The 13991-nt window shown below is 40.9% G+C and overlaps 1 protein-coding gene across 1 annotated transcript in view; it reads left to right on the top strand.

The window, feature by feature from the left end:
- The window catches only part of KIAA0586 (KIAA0586 ortholog), a 102119-nt gene that overhangs the window by 5446 nt on the left and 82682 nt on the right, over positions 1-13991 (top strand). The window contains exons 2-8 of the mRNA XM_075282718.1: positions 596-645; positions 2483-2564; positions 2971-3040; positions 5870-6047; positions 6643-6876; positions 10399-10528; positions 13534-13701. Coding sequence (XP_075138819.1) covers positions 596-645; positions 2483-2564; positions 2971-3040; positions 5870-6047; positions 6643-6876; positions 10399-10528; positions 13534-13701 — 912 coding nt within the window. The remainder of the gene's footprint in view (positions 1-595; positions 646-2482; positions 2565-2970; positions 3041-5869; positions 6048-6642; positions 6877-10398; positions 10529-13533; positions 13702-13991) is intronic.

The raw sequence follows: 13991 nt of genomic DNA, 5'->3' as shown, positions 1-13991 counted from the left end.
TTCAGGCATAAGATCTATTGTCATAGTAACATAGTGCCACCTTGTGACCAAATTATGAATTACACCAAATGTATTAGATGCTATTCATATACATAGTATGTACAAGAAAATGGATCCAAGCAGAGGATTTTCTTTTTAATAAAAGTTTTCCTTCTGCTCCATCACCGTCAGCCATTCCTGATAAAATGAAAACTGCTCTTTAAAACACAAGTGTGCACAAGCTCTTAATAGCAAATGTATTCTATTAGGAAGGAATTATGGTAATAAAATACTGAGCTAATAAACAAATTTGTATAACTTGATGTTGACAGACACCAATAGAATCTGGCAGATTTGATTGATCCTTCAATTCTTCATTATCATATGTAAAAAAGTCCTGTATTGAGCCTCAGATACAGATGTGAACATAGCCTTAGATGCAGGAAGGAAGGGAGTCTAGATATGCCATTACTATACGACTCCTAATTCTGATACTGTTCTGAGATGTTTCCCTTGTGCTTATCACTTATCATCTATACTCTGCCTGTGGTTGTTACAATTTGCATTTACACTGTATGTAGAATAAACTTACATCCTCATTTATATCACTGAATAGATGCAAGAAATGGCTCTACAGAGCAGAAAACTGATTCTCCGCCTCAAAAGGTAAGAATGAAGAAGTCATTTGTATCATTATTGAAAATGCAGTTTATTTTTGAATTTTATTTTTTATGGTTTTCTGTTTTATTCATCATCAAAAAATTGACATTCTATGTTTTCTATGTAATCTGCCGATCTCTTAGCTAACAGACATGGCTTGGCAGTGCTGGCTTGCTCTCATAGTGTACTCTAAGGCTAAGGCCACATGTGTCAGGTCCACTGCACCGTATACTGTATAGGCATAATGGGAGCAGAAAGGAAAACTACAGAGGAAAACTCTGGGGACTTTCTTTTTTTTTTTTTTAAATGTAGATTGTGAGCCCCACATAGGGCTCACAATGTACATTTTTCCCTATCAGTATGTCTTTTTTTGGAATATGGGATGGAAATCCATGCAAACACGGGGAGAACATACAAACTCCTTACAGATGGTTTTCTGCCCTTGGCGGGATTTGAACACCAGGACTCCAGCGCTGCAAGGCTACAGTGCTAACCACTGAGCCACCGTGTGGCCCCCCTGGGGACTTTCTTTGAAATGTGGGGGCAGTGCTTCTGCTGCAGTGTTTCCCACAGTTCAGGCTGCAGCTCGCTTCATGGGGCCTTAGCTTGAACGAATCTTCAGGTAATGATACCATGGCTGCTGATTTTATGCAGAAGAAAATCCACAGCGTTACTGCTGCAAATCTGCAGCTGAAGAAATGCATCTAAGGCTAAGGCCCTATGTAGTGGACTGCAGCCAAAAAGCCCTGTGAGAGAAACTGCAGCAGAAACACTTCACGGTTTTTCCCACAGTGCTTTTACTGAGATTTCCTCTATGGACTTTCTGCTTCACTTATGCCTATACGGAAACAGACAGCGTTTTCGTAGGTATAATTTACATTCTGAGATTTCCAAAAACGTGACAATTTTGGAAATTGCAGCATTCCCGCTGTGCAGGGACTGTAAAATGCTGCAGTTTTTGTTATGGGCTATTAACCTAACGGTGCGTTTTTGTTGCAGATTTATTTCAGGAAATGTTGTAGATTTTCCCTCTTTGCATAGAAAGGGATGAAATCTGCCGTGAAAATCCGCAGTATTAATTACCACAATGCAGATTTTAAACCGGCACCAAAGGGCAGACTTATAGGCCATGTTACTAGGTTCCATTAAAAACAGTATGTACATTTGCAGTCTTTAAAAAAAAAAAAACCCACAAGCCTAGTGCCAGCTGTTGAAAGATGTCTTTCCTTTAGTAGTAAATGTACAGATTTTTTCTTTTAGTACTGATCTAATCTGATCACTACTTTGGACCAGCAGGAAAAGTTTTCCCTATTAGGGCAGGTTGACTAATTTCTTATAGATTTTTCATCTTCCTCAATAGGACACAACAAAGTTCTAAAACTTGCCCCTATTCAATTGCTTGATCCACATTCTCCACCATCCATTGGTTGAGGCCAGGTTCACACTTGCACCTGGCTCTCCGTCATTCTAGTCCACCAGGGGACCTGAACAACAGCGAGGCCATCCACTAACAAAGCGGTTACCTGCGAACCCTATGGACTATAATGGGATCCGCTGGGTGTCCGTCAGGATTGTGCTGTTTCTATACTCAAACCAGCAGAAAAACAAGTTCTCTGTGCAGGACTTTTCTCCCCGCCTGTTTCTGGTTGAATCTGCTGTGTCGAACTCTAACGCAAATGTGAACCAAACCTTAACTTGCCTTTTGTCAGCCATACTATGTAACATTATATAAGAATCTTTTCATTCTACATTCTTCATTATACACACATATATAGTATTTGATCTAGTATATTTATTTTTATTGCACAAACCCATTGTGAGTCTCTGCTTTCTTTTTCAAAAGGGTCTTGTGACTAGACATTTTCAGGAATCTGCTGAAAAGAAAAAAGCCACAAAGGAACCACTAGAGGGCAGCACTCAGAAAGGTAAGTCACAATTTCTCAGATACTGGAAGTATAAGTAATCCATTCATTGTCTGCAAAATACATATGATTTTTTGTTTACATATTTATTATATAAGAGGATCCTTTATACGGATATCCTATCCCATGTTCTGTATTAATAGGTTACAGTTCTTCTCAGAGATACTGATAACATAATGAAGCCCCTGTCACATCTCCCTGGGGTTTCTATACTTTTGGTGACAGTGATTTGTTAGTTTCTTCTCGTCTATAAAATAACTTCACAGCTATATACTTTGCTTTTAGAAAGATATAAATAACATTCTTAATTATATTTGTATGTTTATACTATATATATATATATATATATATATATATATATATATACTGTATATTTGTATCTGTATATTGTTCTGTCTTTCAATTACAGGAAAGGACGTTCAGATTTCACAGTTTACTACAGGCCAAAAGGAGACTTTGTTGGCAGCATTAAATAAAAGGTAGGTGTTTCTAATAAGGTATAAGTGTGCAGACCACAGACTGTGCATAGGCCTGGGTGCCTGCTTATCATGCCATATACACTAGTGCCAAAATTCTGGACACAGTGCAATTTTTCATTAAATTTTAGAAAAAAAATGGCTTAAAACACAATAAAATGTGATATAAATTTTGAAATTTAACAAAGAGAAACAATTCTAATGCAAATTTGATATTAAAAAATTAAAAATATATTTAATATATATTTAAACAGTTTTGATGAGCACTGTACATTGAAGAAGATTTGGTTAGTAGCGTGTTGGAAACCCTTGGCATTAATTACAGCTTTGCATCTTCTAAGCATTGATTCCACCAGATTTTCTAATTCTTCCTTACTTATAATGTGGAACCAAGAATTAGTTATGGCCTCTATTAATTCCTGTTTGTTCTTGGCATGTTTTTTGGCCACGATCCACTTCAACTTCGACCACAGATTCTCGATGGGGTTAAGATCTGGGCTGTTTCCAGGCCAAGACAGCAGTTTTACATTGTTTTCACCAAAGCACTTCTTGCATAGTTTTGCAGTGTGGCATGGCGCTCCATCCTGCTGAAAAATATATCTGTTTCCTGAGCCAAATAAGTCACGAGCCGATGGCAGCATTTAAGGCTTTAGAATCTCCTGAATGTATCGTGCTCCATTAATTGTTCCATCAATGACCTGAATTCTGCCCTCACCATTCCAAGATATGCATCCCCATACCATGACACTCAGAGGATGCTTCATTGTTGGAATTAAACACTCAGGAGTTTTCCTCACAGAGGACCTTTCACGAAGTTCAACTCTTTGGATCATTCAATACGTGACTGATAACTCCACTGATTCCAATGCAGTTGTTTTTTTTTCTCTAGCCTCTACCGTTCCCAAGCTATCTTTTCTGTTCAATACACTTAGGGCTCATTCACACTACGTATACGGCAGCTTATTCTGAACGTAAAACACGTTCAGAATCAGCGGCTTATAAAGCAGTTCCATTCATTTCTATGGGAGCCGGCATACGAGCGCTCCCCATAGAAATGAATGGGCTGCTTTTTTCACTACGAGCACTCCCATTGAAGTGAATGGGAAGTGCCGGCGTATCTGGCTATCTCTGCTCATGCCGAGCCATACACGCGAGCACATCCCATTCACTTCAATGGGACTGCTCGCAGTGAAAGAAGCAGCCCATTCATTTCTATGGGGATTGCTCGTATGCCGGCACCCATAGAAATGAATGGGATATGCTTTATACGCCGCTGATTCTGAACGTGTTTTACGTTCAGAATAAGCTGGCGTATACTCGGTGTGAACTCACCCTTATACTGTTAGGTGGGCAATCTCAGGCTGTCTGTTCCAGCATAGGGCTGCCCATCTGACAGCAGAGAGTCAAATTAACATATTGGGTGCTGAAATTAACAGCAGTTAACTGAGGTGATGAAAGGTCCTGTTTAAGGCTGCCCTTAAATGAACTGTTTCTTCATCAGGTTTTTTTTGCAGTTTTTAACTTAAAACCAGGAGTGGATTTAAAAAAAATGACCCAGAAAACCTCTTTGGTAGCGGACAATGATCACATGATTATACTGTATAATCATGCGATTATTGGTAGTTGCATTTGCATGGGGTTTTGGCCGTATGTGTCTACTGCATCATAAACATGCACACCAACAAATGATTGGGCAATGACCCAACATCTGACCAGTGATTGCCTGCAGTGGTCACCTTAGCCACTGCACCTCTTGCCATGCCAATGCTGGCACCAGAGAAATCACTTTATTTAAACAACTCCAACCCTGACTTTCCCAGGGTTCCTGGAAAACCTCTTTAAGTGAAAGAACTGAAAGCTATATATATATATAATATGGCACAAGACAGTCTTTGGCCAGGAGCCAGGAACTTCTAGCATCATAGATAACTATAAAGCCCTGTGTTGGCACTATACAAGAGAGTAAGAGAAATAAATAAATTAGTTAATGGAGTCACATTGTGACCCTGGAGATACTGCGGCTTCTGGTTACAACGTATCTGCTGGATTTTTATGCTATACTAGACGTCACAGTACTCTCGGGGTCCATTTATTGATGTGGGTAAAGGAGTTGCAGGGTGACACAGTAATCTTTGGTCATTCGGTAGAAGTCCCAGCTAAAGTTACTCTGTAGCCCCTAGCCTCAGGATGGGCTTACATGGGCTGTTTCTACTTGCATTAACATATGTGCTATTTTCTGCTACACTAATGAAAATGAATAACACTGATCAAACGTGCAAACCGTGTGTGACTACAAATAACTCATGCATTAATATGACTAAAGATACTGCTGTGTAATAGCGCTCTTCATTTTGGTGATGGCTATGTTAATAACACAATATAAATGACATTAAGAAAATAATGGGGCAACACGGTGGCTCAGTGGTTAGCACTGCAGCCTTGCAGCGCTGGAGTCCTGGGTTCGAATCCTACCAGGAACAAAACCTGCAAGGAGTTTGTATGTTCTCCCTGTGTTTGCGTGGATTTCCTCCCATTCTATAAAGGCATACTGATAGGAAAATAAATGTACATTGTGATCCCTGTATGGGGCTCACAATCTACATTAAAAAAAAAAAAAAAAAAATAACCTTTCAGTGGAACCTGAGATGACCACCCAAAATTGCATTAAAAAATGATCTTTTAGAGATTATCTTCGCAAAGAAGATGGTTAATATGTAAAGCTTAAAATCTGTAATAGAAAATATGGTCTGGATAATAGTGTGGTCTTTCGGAGAGGTTTCAGTGTATGTTGTTTTAGATTTGGGTGTTATCCAGTTGTTCTGATCTTTCTAGAGCACAGAATGGCCCGGTGACCAAACACGTTCCAGTTCAGTTGCTCAATGATGTTGCTGGTAAAGTTAAAAGGACTGGCAACAGCACTGATAAGAATTTGGAGACCAATGAGATCCATACAGCTTCCATTGCTGCTGCCACTGCCGCTGCTATCGCCGCTACTGCTCCTGTGCTACAGGTGAGGAAAATTTTGCGTGGTGTCCCTATATGTATATTTGCGACTGGCAGAATTTTTGTATATGTTGAATTAAAAAGGAAGGTTTGGTTCTGTCACAGTTCTCCAAGGTGTTGGAATTGTAAGAAATGCAATAATGTGTAGTGATAAACAGAGGGTTTGGCTGATATTTTGAGTAGAGATTATTAAAGTATTGTATAACAAAGGAAATGTAGATTTTGGTGCTAATTTAACCCGTCACTGAAGTGGTGAAACCTGCAATGGAAATACACACAGTTGACATGATGTAAGTTTTAAAAATGTTCAGGATATTTCCATTCACATCTGAATCTTGTACATGAGATTACGAAAATCTCATGGATTTAAGCGCTACTGTATTATGCTGTGGAATCTGCTATGTGTAATCTGCAATGTGTGTATGTAGCCTTAAGGGAATTCTAAGCAGCAACTACAGTAATCTGGACAATGTTACCTGTGATGATGCCACAACAAAGCCAAACATATATGATGTAGCTATTGCTTTATCATAACTTGTCATTTTCTTCCCATACGTGCTGATGTAAGGATTGAGGTCATTTTATCTTCCTTGTTCCCCTAGGTTCAGAGTAATCTGGAGGCCCAAGTGAACTCTGTGTCTCAGCTGCTTAACAAACTCCAGGAGGCTGACAGGCAGCTGCAAATGCTCACAGAACAGCACAGCAAGATCCAAAGTCAGCCACTGGAAAGATTGTATCAGGGGAGAGTCAGCGAGCTGGAGAGGCAGCTAACCCTGCTGACAGAGCAGAGGCTCCAGCATCTGGAAAAGCTCCAGCAGCAGCAACTCGAGATGCAGGTATATACTCACTTTCCATCACAAACGGGGATGTGTACAAGTAAATGGGTGTCCTGTGGCTTTCCGCTTTTAGAAAAGCTTTTTCCCATTTCCTAGGATTTGTAATAACAATAGCAATACTTTATTCTGGGTAAAATTACTAAAGATTTATTAAAAGTTTAAGCAAAAAATACAGATGGGTCAGAACCCAACTATCCCTGTCATCTGTTAGTGTGGGAAAAAGAATGACAGGTTTTATTTTAGTATGTGAGATCCTTTGTTCTGTAAAGACATAAGAAGCACCAAGACCTATATTATCAAATAAGCAGCAGGCCTAAAGAGGAAATTTAAGAAGAATGTAGTGAAACCTAGCAGGTGGCAGAATATTCATTGAATTTTTATGGTCAGCTTTAGGGTGGGTTCACACTAGTGCTTGTATTCCGTCCGGAAGGAGTCCGCATGGACACCCCCCAGACAGAAATGATTCGTGCAGGCAGTGCACAGCAAGCACACGGAGCCCATTATAGTCTATGGGGTTCGTGTTCTTTGACAGCGCATCGCTTCCAATTGCGATTGTATTCCATCCGGGGGGGTGTCCATGCGGACTCCTTCTGGACAGAATACAAGCTCTAGTGTGAACTAACCCTTAGTCTGCAGGTTTAAGCATTGAAGTGACGTGAAGCAGGGAGAATGTGTGCTGGAATAGATGTCAGGAGTTTCAGGTTAATTCAGATCATCTGCAGTACCAGAAACAGCCTATAAACAAAGGTGGTGCTGTTTATTATTAATTATCCCCTATCTATAGGATAAGTGAGCAGAGGTCCCATCACTGGGACCCCCACCAGTCATGAAAATAGGCGTGTTTTTTTCCCCAGTATTTTTTTTAAATGAATGAAGCATGGACTCATCTATTCAGCCACTGTTCACTTACAGTATGGAGGACAAAACACACCCATTTTACTTAATGCCTTGTGTGCTGCTGTTTCCGTTGCTGTGGTTGGCCTCTCATTTGTCCTATGAAAAAATGGCGGATGACTTCCTAAGAGCTATGTCCACGTTATAGACATGCCCTAGAGTCTTATGTTTATCACAGGTTGTTTAGCAGGGGAATGTCTGGGACTTATAGACATCACTTTGCAGGATGTCAGCATCTATTTTATTATAAAACCTACAGGAATCCAAATTGAGCTATGGAAGCAGCAGGTAAGTACATTTTACTTGTTTAATGTACAGTCAATTATTCTTTACCTGGGTGGAGAGTTTAGCACTTACTACATTAGAAACCTGGCATCCCCATGCATGTAATTTGGAAATACTACTTCCTTCTCTGCGATGACTATACCATAGAGGTAGGATGTAGAAAATAAGATTATGTCTGACTTTATAGAGTAATATATTTTGATATATTGATGGTAACATTAATGTTGATTTATGACAGATCTGGGAATGTTGTTATGTTAAGTGCTGCTGCTATATCTCATCTCCATGTAGAAGACTGGCAGCTCAGGCAGTGCCTGTTTTCCTTGGCACACATGCCCCCTTAAAGAAACAATTTCTCTAATTGCTAACTCCTCCCAAGTCCCTTTGTTATGCATTGGCACAGACATTGCATTCCCTTTTGGCCCCACTTCATGACTGTGTTCTTTGTGTAACATAATTCATGGATAGTGTTTATTCACCAGTCAAGATCATGCAGTTTTGTTTAATTTCTTTCTTCCTCTTGTTGCGATATTTGAAAAAAGGGCATATTGTAGATGGGTTTTTTAGAGACGTTCGCACTGTTCACATTCAGATTCAGTGCAGTTTTTGGTCTTGGAGTCGAAACAAATTTGGATCTTTTTTTTGTTCTTGTTTTGCAAAAATAAAGTGCATGCAGTAGCTGCACCAAAAGCAAACTGTGTGAACACTTGTAGTGCTTAAAGGGGTTTTCCAGGGAGCATTTTTTCTTGTCACTATAGTTAGCCAGCCTCTAATTAATTACCTGTGAGATTGGGGAAGGAGGGGGGGGAAGAGCGATACTGGGAGCCAAACGCTGTCTCCAATCATATGACCCAGGGGTGGTGACATCGCAGGAAACCTGGGGTCCATCACCCGGGAACAGGTGAGTGAATAAATCGATAACCCCATTAAGTACATGGCGTTGACAATTTAAAACAGATCCGGTTCAAGGCTGGTGCACACGGGGCCTTTTCTATGCAATAAATCTGTATACTAATGGCCATTAAAGGAGTTACCCAATTTCTATCCTTAAAGGGATCCTATCATACAAACCTCTTTTTTTTGTGAGTAACATGTAGGAATAGCCTTAAGAAAGGCTATTCTTCTCCTACCCTTCGTTGTCTTCTCCACGCCGCCGTTCCGTAGCAATCCCGGTTCTTGTCGGTATGCAAATGAGTTCGCTCACAGCACTGGGGCGGGCCCCAGTGGTCAAACAGCACTAGGGGCGTCCCCAATGCTGCCAGAGAACTCTCTCCAGTGCCGCCTCCATCTTTGTCAGCAGTGTCCTCTTCTTCCAGCGGTGGCTTGTAACTTCTAGGCCTCGGGCCTCAGGCAGAGCAGACTGGACATGCCCACAGGCCACAAGAAAATGGCCGCTTACAATACTTTGCAAGCGGCCATTTTCTCGTGGCCTGTGGGCATGCACAGTCTGCTCTGCCCAAGGCCTTGAAGTTACAAGTCACCACCGGAAGAAGAGGACACTGCTGATGAAGATGGAGGCAGCGCTGTAGAATGCTCTCTGGCAGCATTGGGGACGCCCCCGGTGCTGTTTGAGCGCTGGGGCCTGTCCCCAGTGCTGCGAAAGAACTCATTTGCATTCCACGGTGGCGTGGAGAAGACAACGAAAGATAGGAGAAGGATAGTTTTTCTTAAGGCTATTCCCACGTGTTAATGAGAAAAAAAAGGGTTTGTATGATAGGATACCTTTAATGGCGAATCCCTAGGATAGGCCATTAATATTAGATCTGCGGGGTCTGACACCTGGGACCCGAGCAGATCAACTGTGCTGAAATAGTGCAACTCCCAGTATTTACATGCCAGGAGCCACACTGCTCACGCACCTTACACACTATAGTGGCTGGTTTTGGTATTGCAGCACTTATCCAATGAAGTATATGGGGCTGTGCTGCAGTTTGTACGGCAAGTGAGTAGTACAGCTTCCAAGATGTAAACGATATTGGGAGCCACACTGTCTTGCTACAGCTCATCTCTGGGGGTCCTAGGTGTTAGACCCCTGCAGATCTAATATTGATGGGGTACTGACATAGTAAAATGTGCTACTCATATTTGTAATTAAATAAAATCAGGTAGTGATCGATTAAAAAAAAAAGTGCTGTATAGGATTAGAAAAACCTGTCCTGCTTATATTTCACAGTGCTTGCTATATTGGATTGTGGTCTGAGGATGCTGATTTTGTGAGTGTGGATGTATATAGTGTCAAGATTGGGATATGCTTCTACGTATGGACACAATATATACACATATTTAAAAAATATGTTGTGGTATACAATATCTCTGTTATAATAATTCTTATATACTTCTCAGTCACAGTTTATGAACTCTGCATTCAAAGTCAGCGCCGGTCACCGGGAACCTGCGGCTCCAGTATGTGCTCATTTGCCGGTGACGGTTTCTCTGCCCCAGACAACTGCACCTCCGAAGAACAGCGAGAAAGGTTTGATTTACTACATTTTCTTTTTTAATTTTGATTTTATAAAGAACTAGTCACATTATACATGCAGCCTTTCCTATGTGGTATGATTGATATATAATGGGAAGTGTAGGAAAAGATTCAGTTGTGGTTTTTTCACTTAAATGGATTATCTAGGGTTAGGGTTTTTACAGCTTTTCCTTAGGATTGGCCATAAACTCCTGATTGGTGGGGGCCGGTAGGTAGCCCCCCTGCACCAAATAGCTTTATGGAGCTGCTTGTGGCAGAAAACTTCATCCCCTATACAGTGTCCTGGTGCTGTCAGTACAGCACCCACTGACTTCAATGGGTGCCATGCTGCATTGACCGCTCTGGACATTATACAGGAAGTAGACCTTTATGCTTCTGTCCCTGTATTGTTTTTCCTTATTTTCCCTTCTTTTCTGTATGGCTTTGATCTAGGGCAAGTATATCAATTTTAAAAGGGCGCTGTGTGGAAACAAAACTGCTGGCAATGTGTAAACTTCAGCAGAAGGTGAAAATTTCTAATTGCTGCTCTATATTAGTGCGTTTAACCTTCTATTGTCATGAATGCATTACCAACAATTTTTGGGTTCCTGGGTAACCTCTCTAAACCGTAGGCAATAGAAGTCTAAGGAGGAGAAGGACAACTCTTAGGCAGAGAAACAGCAGAAGAATAGGAAGATAAGAAACCCGTCTGAGCTGTACAGTCATGGTATTGTTTTACAACTGGATTATCAAAGGAATTGTCATCCAGCTCTTTTTTTTTTTTTTAAAGAAAATTACTTATTACATGATGGTCTCCCTCTTCTTTCTCCTCGCCTCTACATAGACTTCTTTGTAAACTGATTTGTCTGTGTACAAGACAGATCAGCGAATGCAAAGGGTGATAACAGTGGAGAAAAGAGGAAGAACAATATTAAAGCTTAAAGTGGTTGTTGAGGAATCTGTAAAAACTCCGGAGTGGCTGAGGCTACTATAGCATAAGAAAAAAGCATACTGTCTTGTACATGGCGCTCAGGTGTCTGTCACAGTCTGTTATGTCACACACTGCTCCTCAGTCCTGGAAGCCCTGCGTCCATTGTGATTGCTGAGGCCGCTGATGCATCTCCGGCGCCTCTCTAGCGACCGTATGTTACTGATGTCAGTGGTCCTAGATTAATAAATATTGTAATATACTTTAGTAACGGATTCACATGAAATCCACTCTCTGTCCTGGTGTCAAAATGAGCATCTTTTTTGTGCCAAAGTGTGAGCTTGCTGGTGAGAAAATCAACAGTTAATACTTCTTCCAATTAGGTGTTTTGTGCACTAAAGATGTGGCCGGGCCTGTCCTTCACAATCTGAGTAGAAGGAACTGAGCAAGTTGATAAATAAGTTTGTAAAAAACCCCATTATTAATTCATTTAAATCCATGCGCACTCTATAGAGGGGAGTCCAGTGGCCGGTCCTAATTATTGATTTACACCCATCTATGTATGGTTATGTAGAGCTCATTTAGTAGGCCCATCAACTGAGCTCCCAAGTCTAGAAAGAACTGGGATTTAAAGCACACATAAATCAATAGTGAAGGTAACCAACTTTGTGATTTACAGATAAGATGTCTTATCACAGAAGACAACAAAAACCAATGTAAAGTCATTGAAAACATTTTTTTTTTCTTCTGTGATAAGACCTGAGACTCCACCAGTTTAACCAGTTGCAGAAGTTTGGGTTAACTCTGCTACATCTGTAGGTTATCCTGTTTCTTTAAAGCATAAGTAAACTTTCTAATGACTTTTGAGTTTCTGGCAGTATGTATGACATCAATATATAATGTAATATACTTTTGACAGATTCGACAAATCTTGAGCTGAAATCCACTCTCTGTCCCTTATGTATTCTTTCATTTGTTTATGGGTGTTTGGGCTCGGATACGCAGAGATACTGAGGTCTGGGGAGATCATATTAAACAGTTATAATTTTGCTATCATGAGACATAGAACAGTTTTATAAGATTGAGATTCTCTTCTTTCATATGACTCCAAGATTTATCTGTATTATTTCCTGAGATGTCATCAGTTAAAAATGCATCAGAACTGAAATGTTTATATTCAGCTGCTCCCATTCCGAAGTTTTTAAAAAGGACCTTTCATGTCCTCTAACATTGGCCGTGCGAGGTATCGCTGGATAGCTGACTGAAGTGCAGTGATTTCAGCTTTTCAGCAATATATTACATAGCCAATTTTGGAGGACATGAAAGGTCCTCTTTAAAGGGATCCTATCATACAAACCCTTTTTTTGTGAGTAACACGTTGGAATAGCATTAAGAAAGGTTATTCGTCTCCTACTTTTTGTTGTCTTCTCCGCGCCGCCGTTCCGTAGCAATACCGGTTCTTGCCGGTATGCAAACGAGTTCTCTTGCAGCACTGGGGGTGGTCCTCAGCGCTCAAACAGCACTGGGGCGACCCCAATGCTGCGAGAGAACTCTCTCCAGCACCACCTCCATCTTTGTCAGCAGCGTCCTCTTCTTCCGGTGGTGGCTTGTAACTTCTAGGCCTCAGGCCTTGGGCAAAGCAGACTGCGCATGCCCACAGGCCACGAGAAAATGGCCGCTTACAATACTGTGCAAGTGGCCATTTTCTCGTGGCCTGTGAGTATGCGCAGTTTGCTCTGCCCAAGGCCTAGAAGTCTGAAACCTGCGCCGGAAGAGGAGGATGAAGAGGGCGCTGCTGACGAAAATGGAGGCGGTGCTGGAGAGAGTACTCTCGCAGCATTGGGGTCGCCACAGTGCTGTTTGAGCGCTGAGGACCACCCCCAGTGCTGCAAGAGAACTCATTTGCATACCGGCAAGAACCGGTATTCCTACGGAACGGCGGCGCGGAAAAGAATAGCCTTTCTTAAGGCTATTCCAACGTGTTACTTAGATAAAAAAGGGTTTGTATGATAGGATCCCAAAACAGCAAAATGTATCTTTGGGCTTCTGTAGTAACATTATTGTATTGGTTTTTTTTTGGTATTTTTTTTAGTTGCTGCTCCAGCTGTGGCAGACACTAAGCAGAATACAGTAAAGTCGCCACTGGAAACTCCAGCTCCTCGCAGATTTGCACCAGTACCGATGTCTATGGATGTACAAATACCATCAAAATCTTCTCTAGGAAAAGAAAATGTGGAAGAAACTAAACCATCAACCTCTGGTAAGAAATTAGAGCCGTGTCATTAACCACTTTAGGAGCAGGCCATTTTCCATGGTTCATGATCAGACGTGTGCATATATGTATACAGTATGTCTGTCTATCTTTTTTTTTTTTTTTTTGTTCATACATGTTTAAAGGTGATGAAACTTTTTTAATTTTCTTCAATTTTTGCATCTTTTTTTTGGCGATAATTTTTTTTTTTTTCTTGTAATTTCCAGGAGAATGCAAACAAAAAGGAGAGGAAACGGTCTGGTTTTCACATTTACCTGGATTATTTTTAATAGCAAAAA

Source organism: Leptodactylus fuscus, chromosome 7 (assembly GCF_031893055.1).
Source record: "Leptodactylus fuscus isolate aLepFus1 chromosome 7, aLepFus1.hap2, whole genome shotgun sequence".
In the NCBI taxonomy this organism is placed as follows: Eukaryota; Metazoa; Chordata; class Amphibia; order Anura; family Leptodactylidae; genus Leptodactylus; species Leptodactylus fuscus.
The sequence above is the reverse complement of the archived record's forward strand: the minus strand, read 5'-3'. Positions and strand labels throughout refer to the sequence as shown.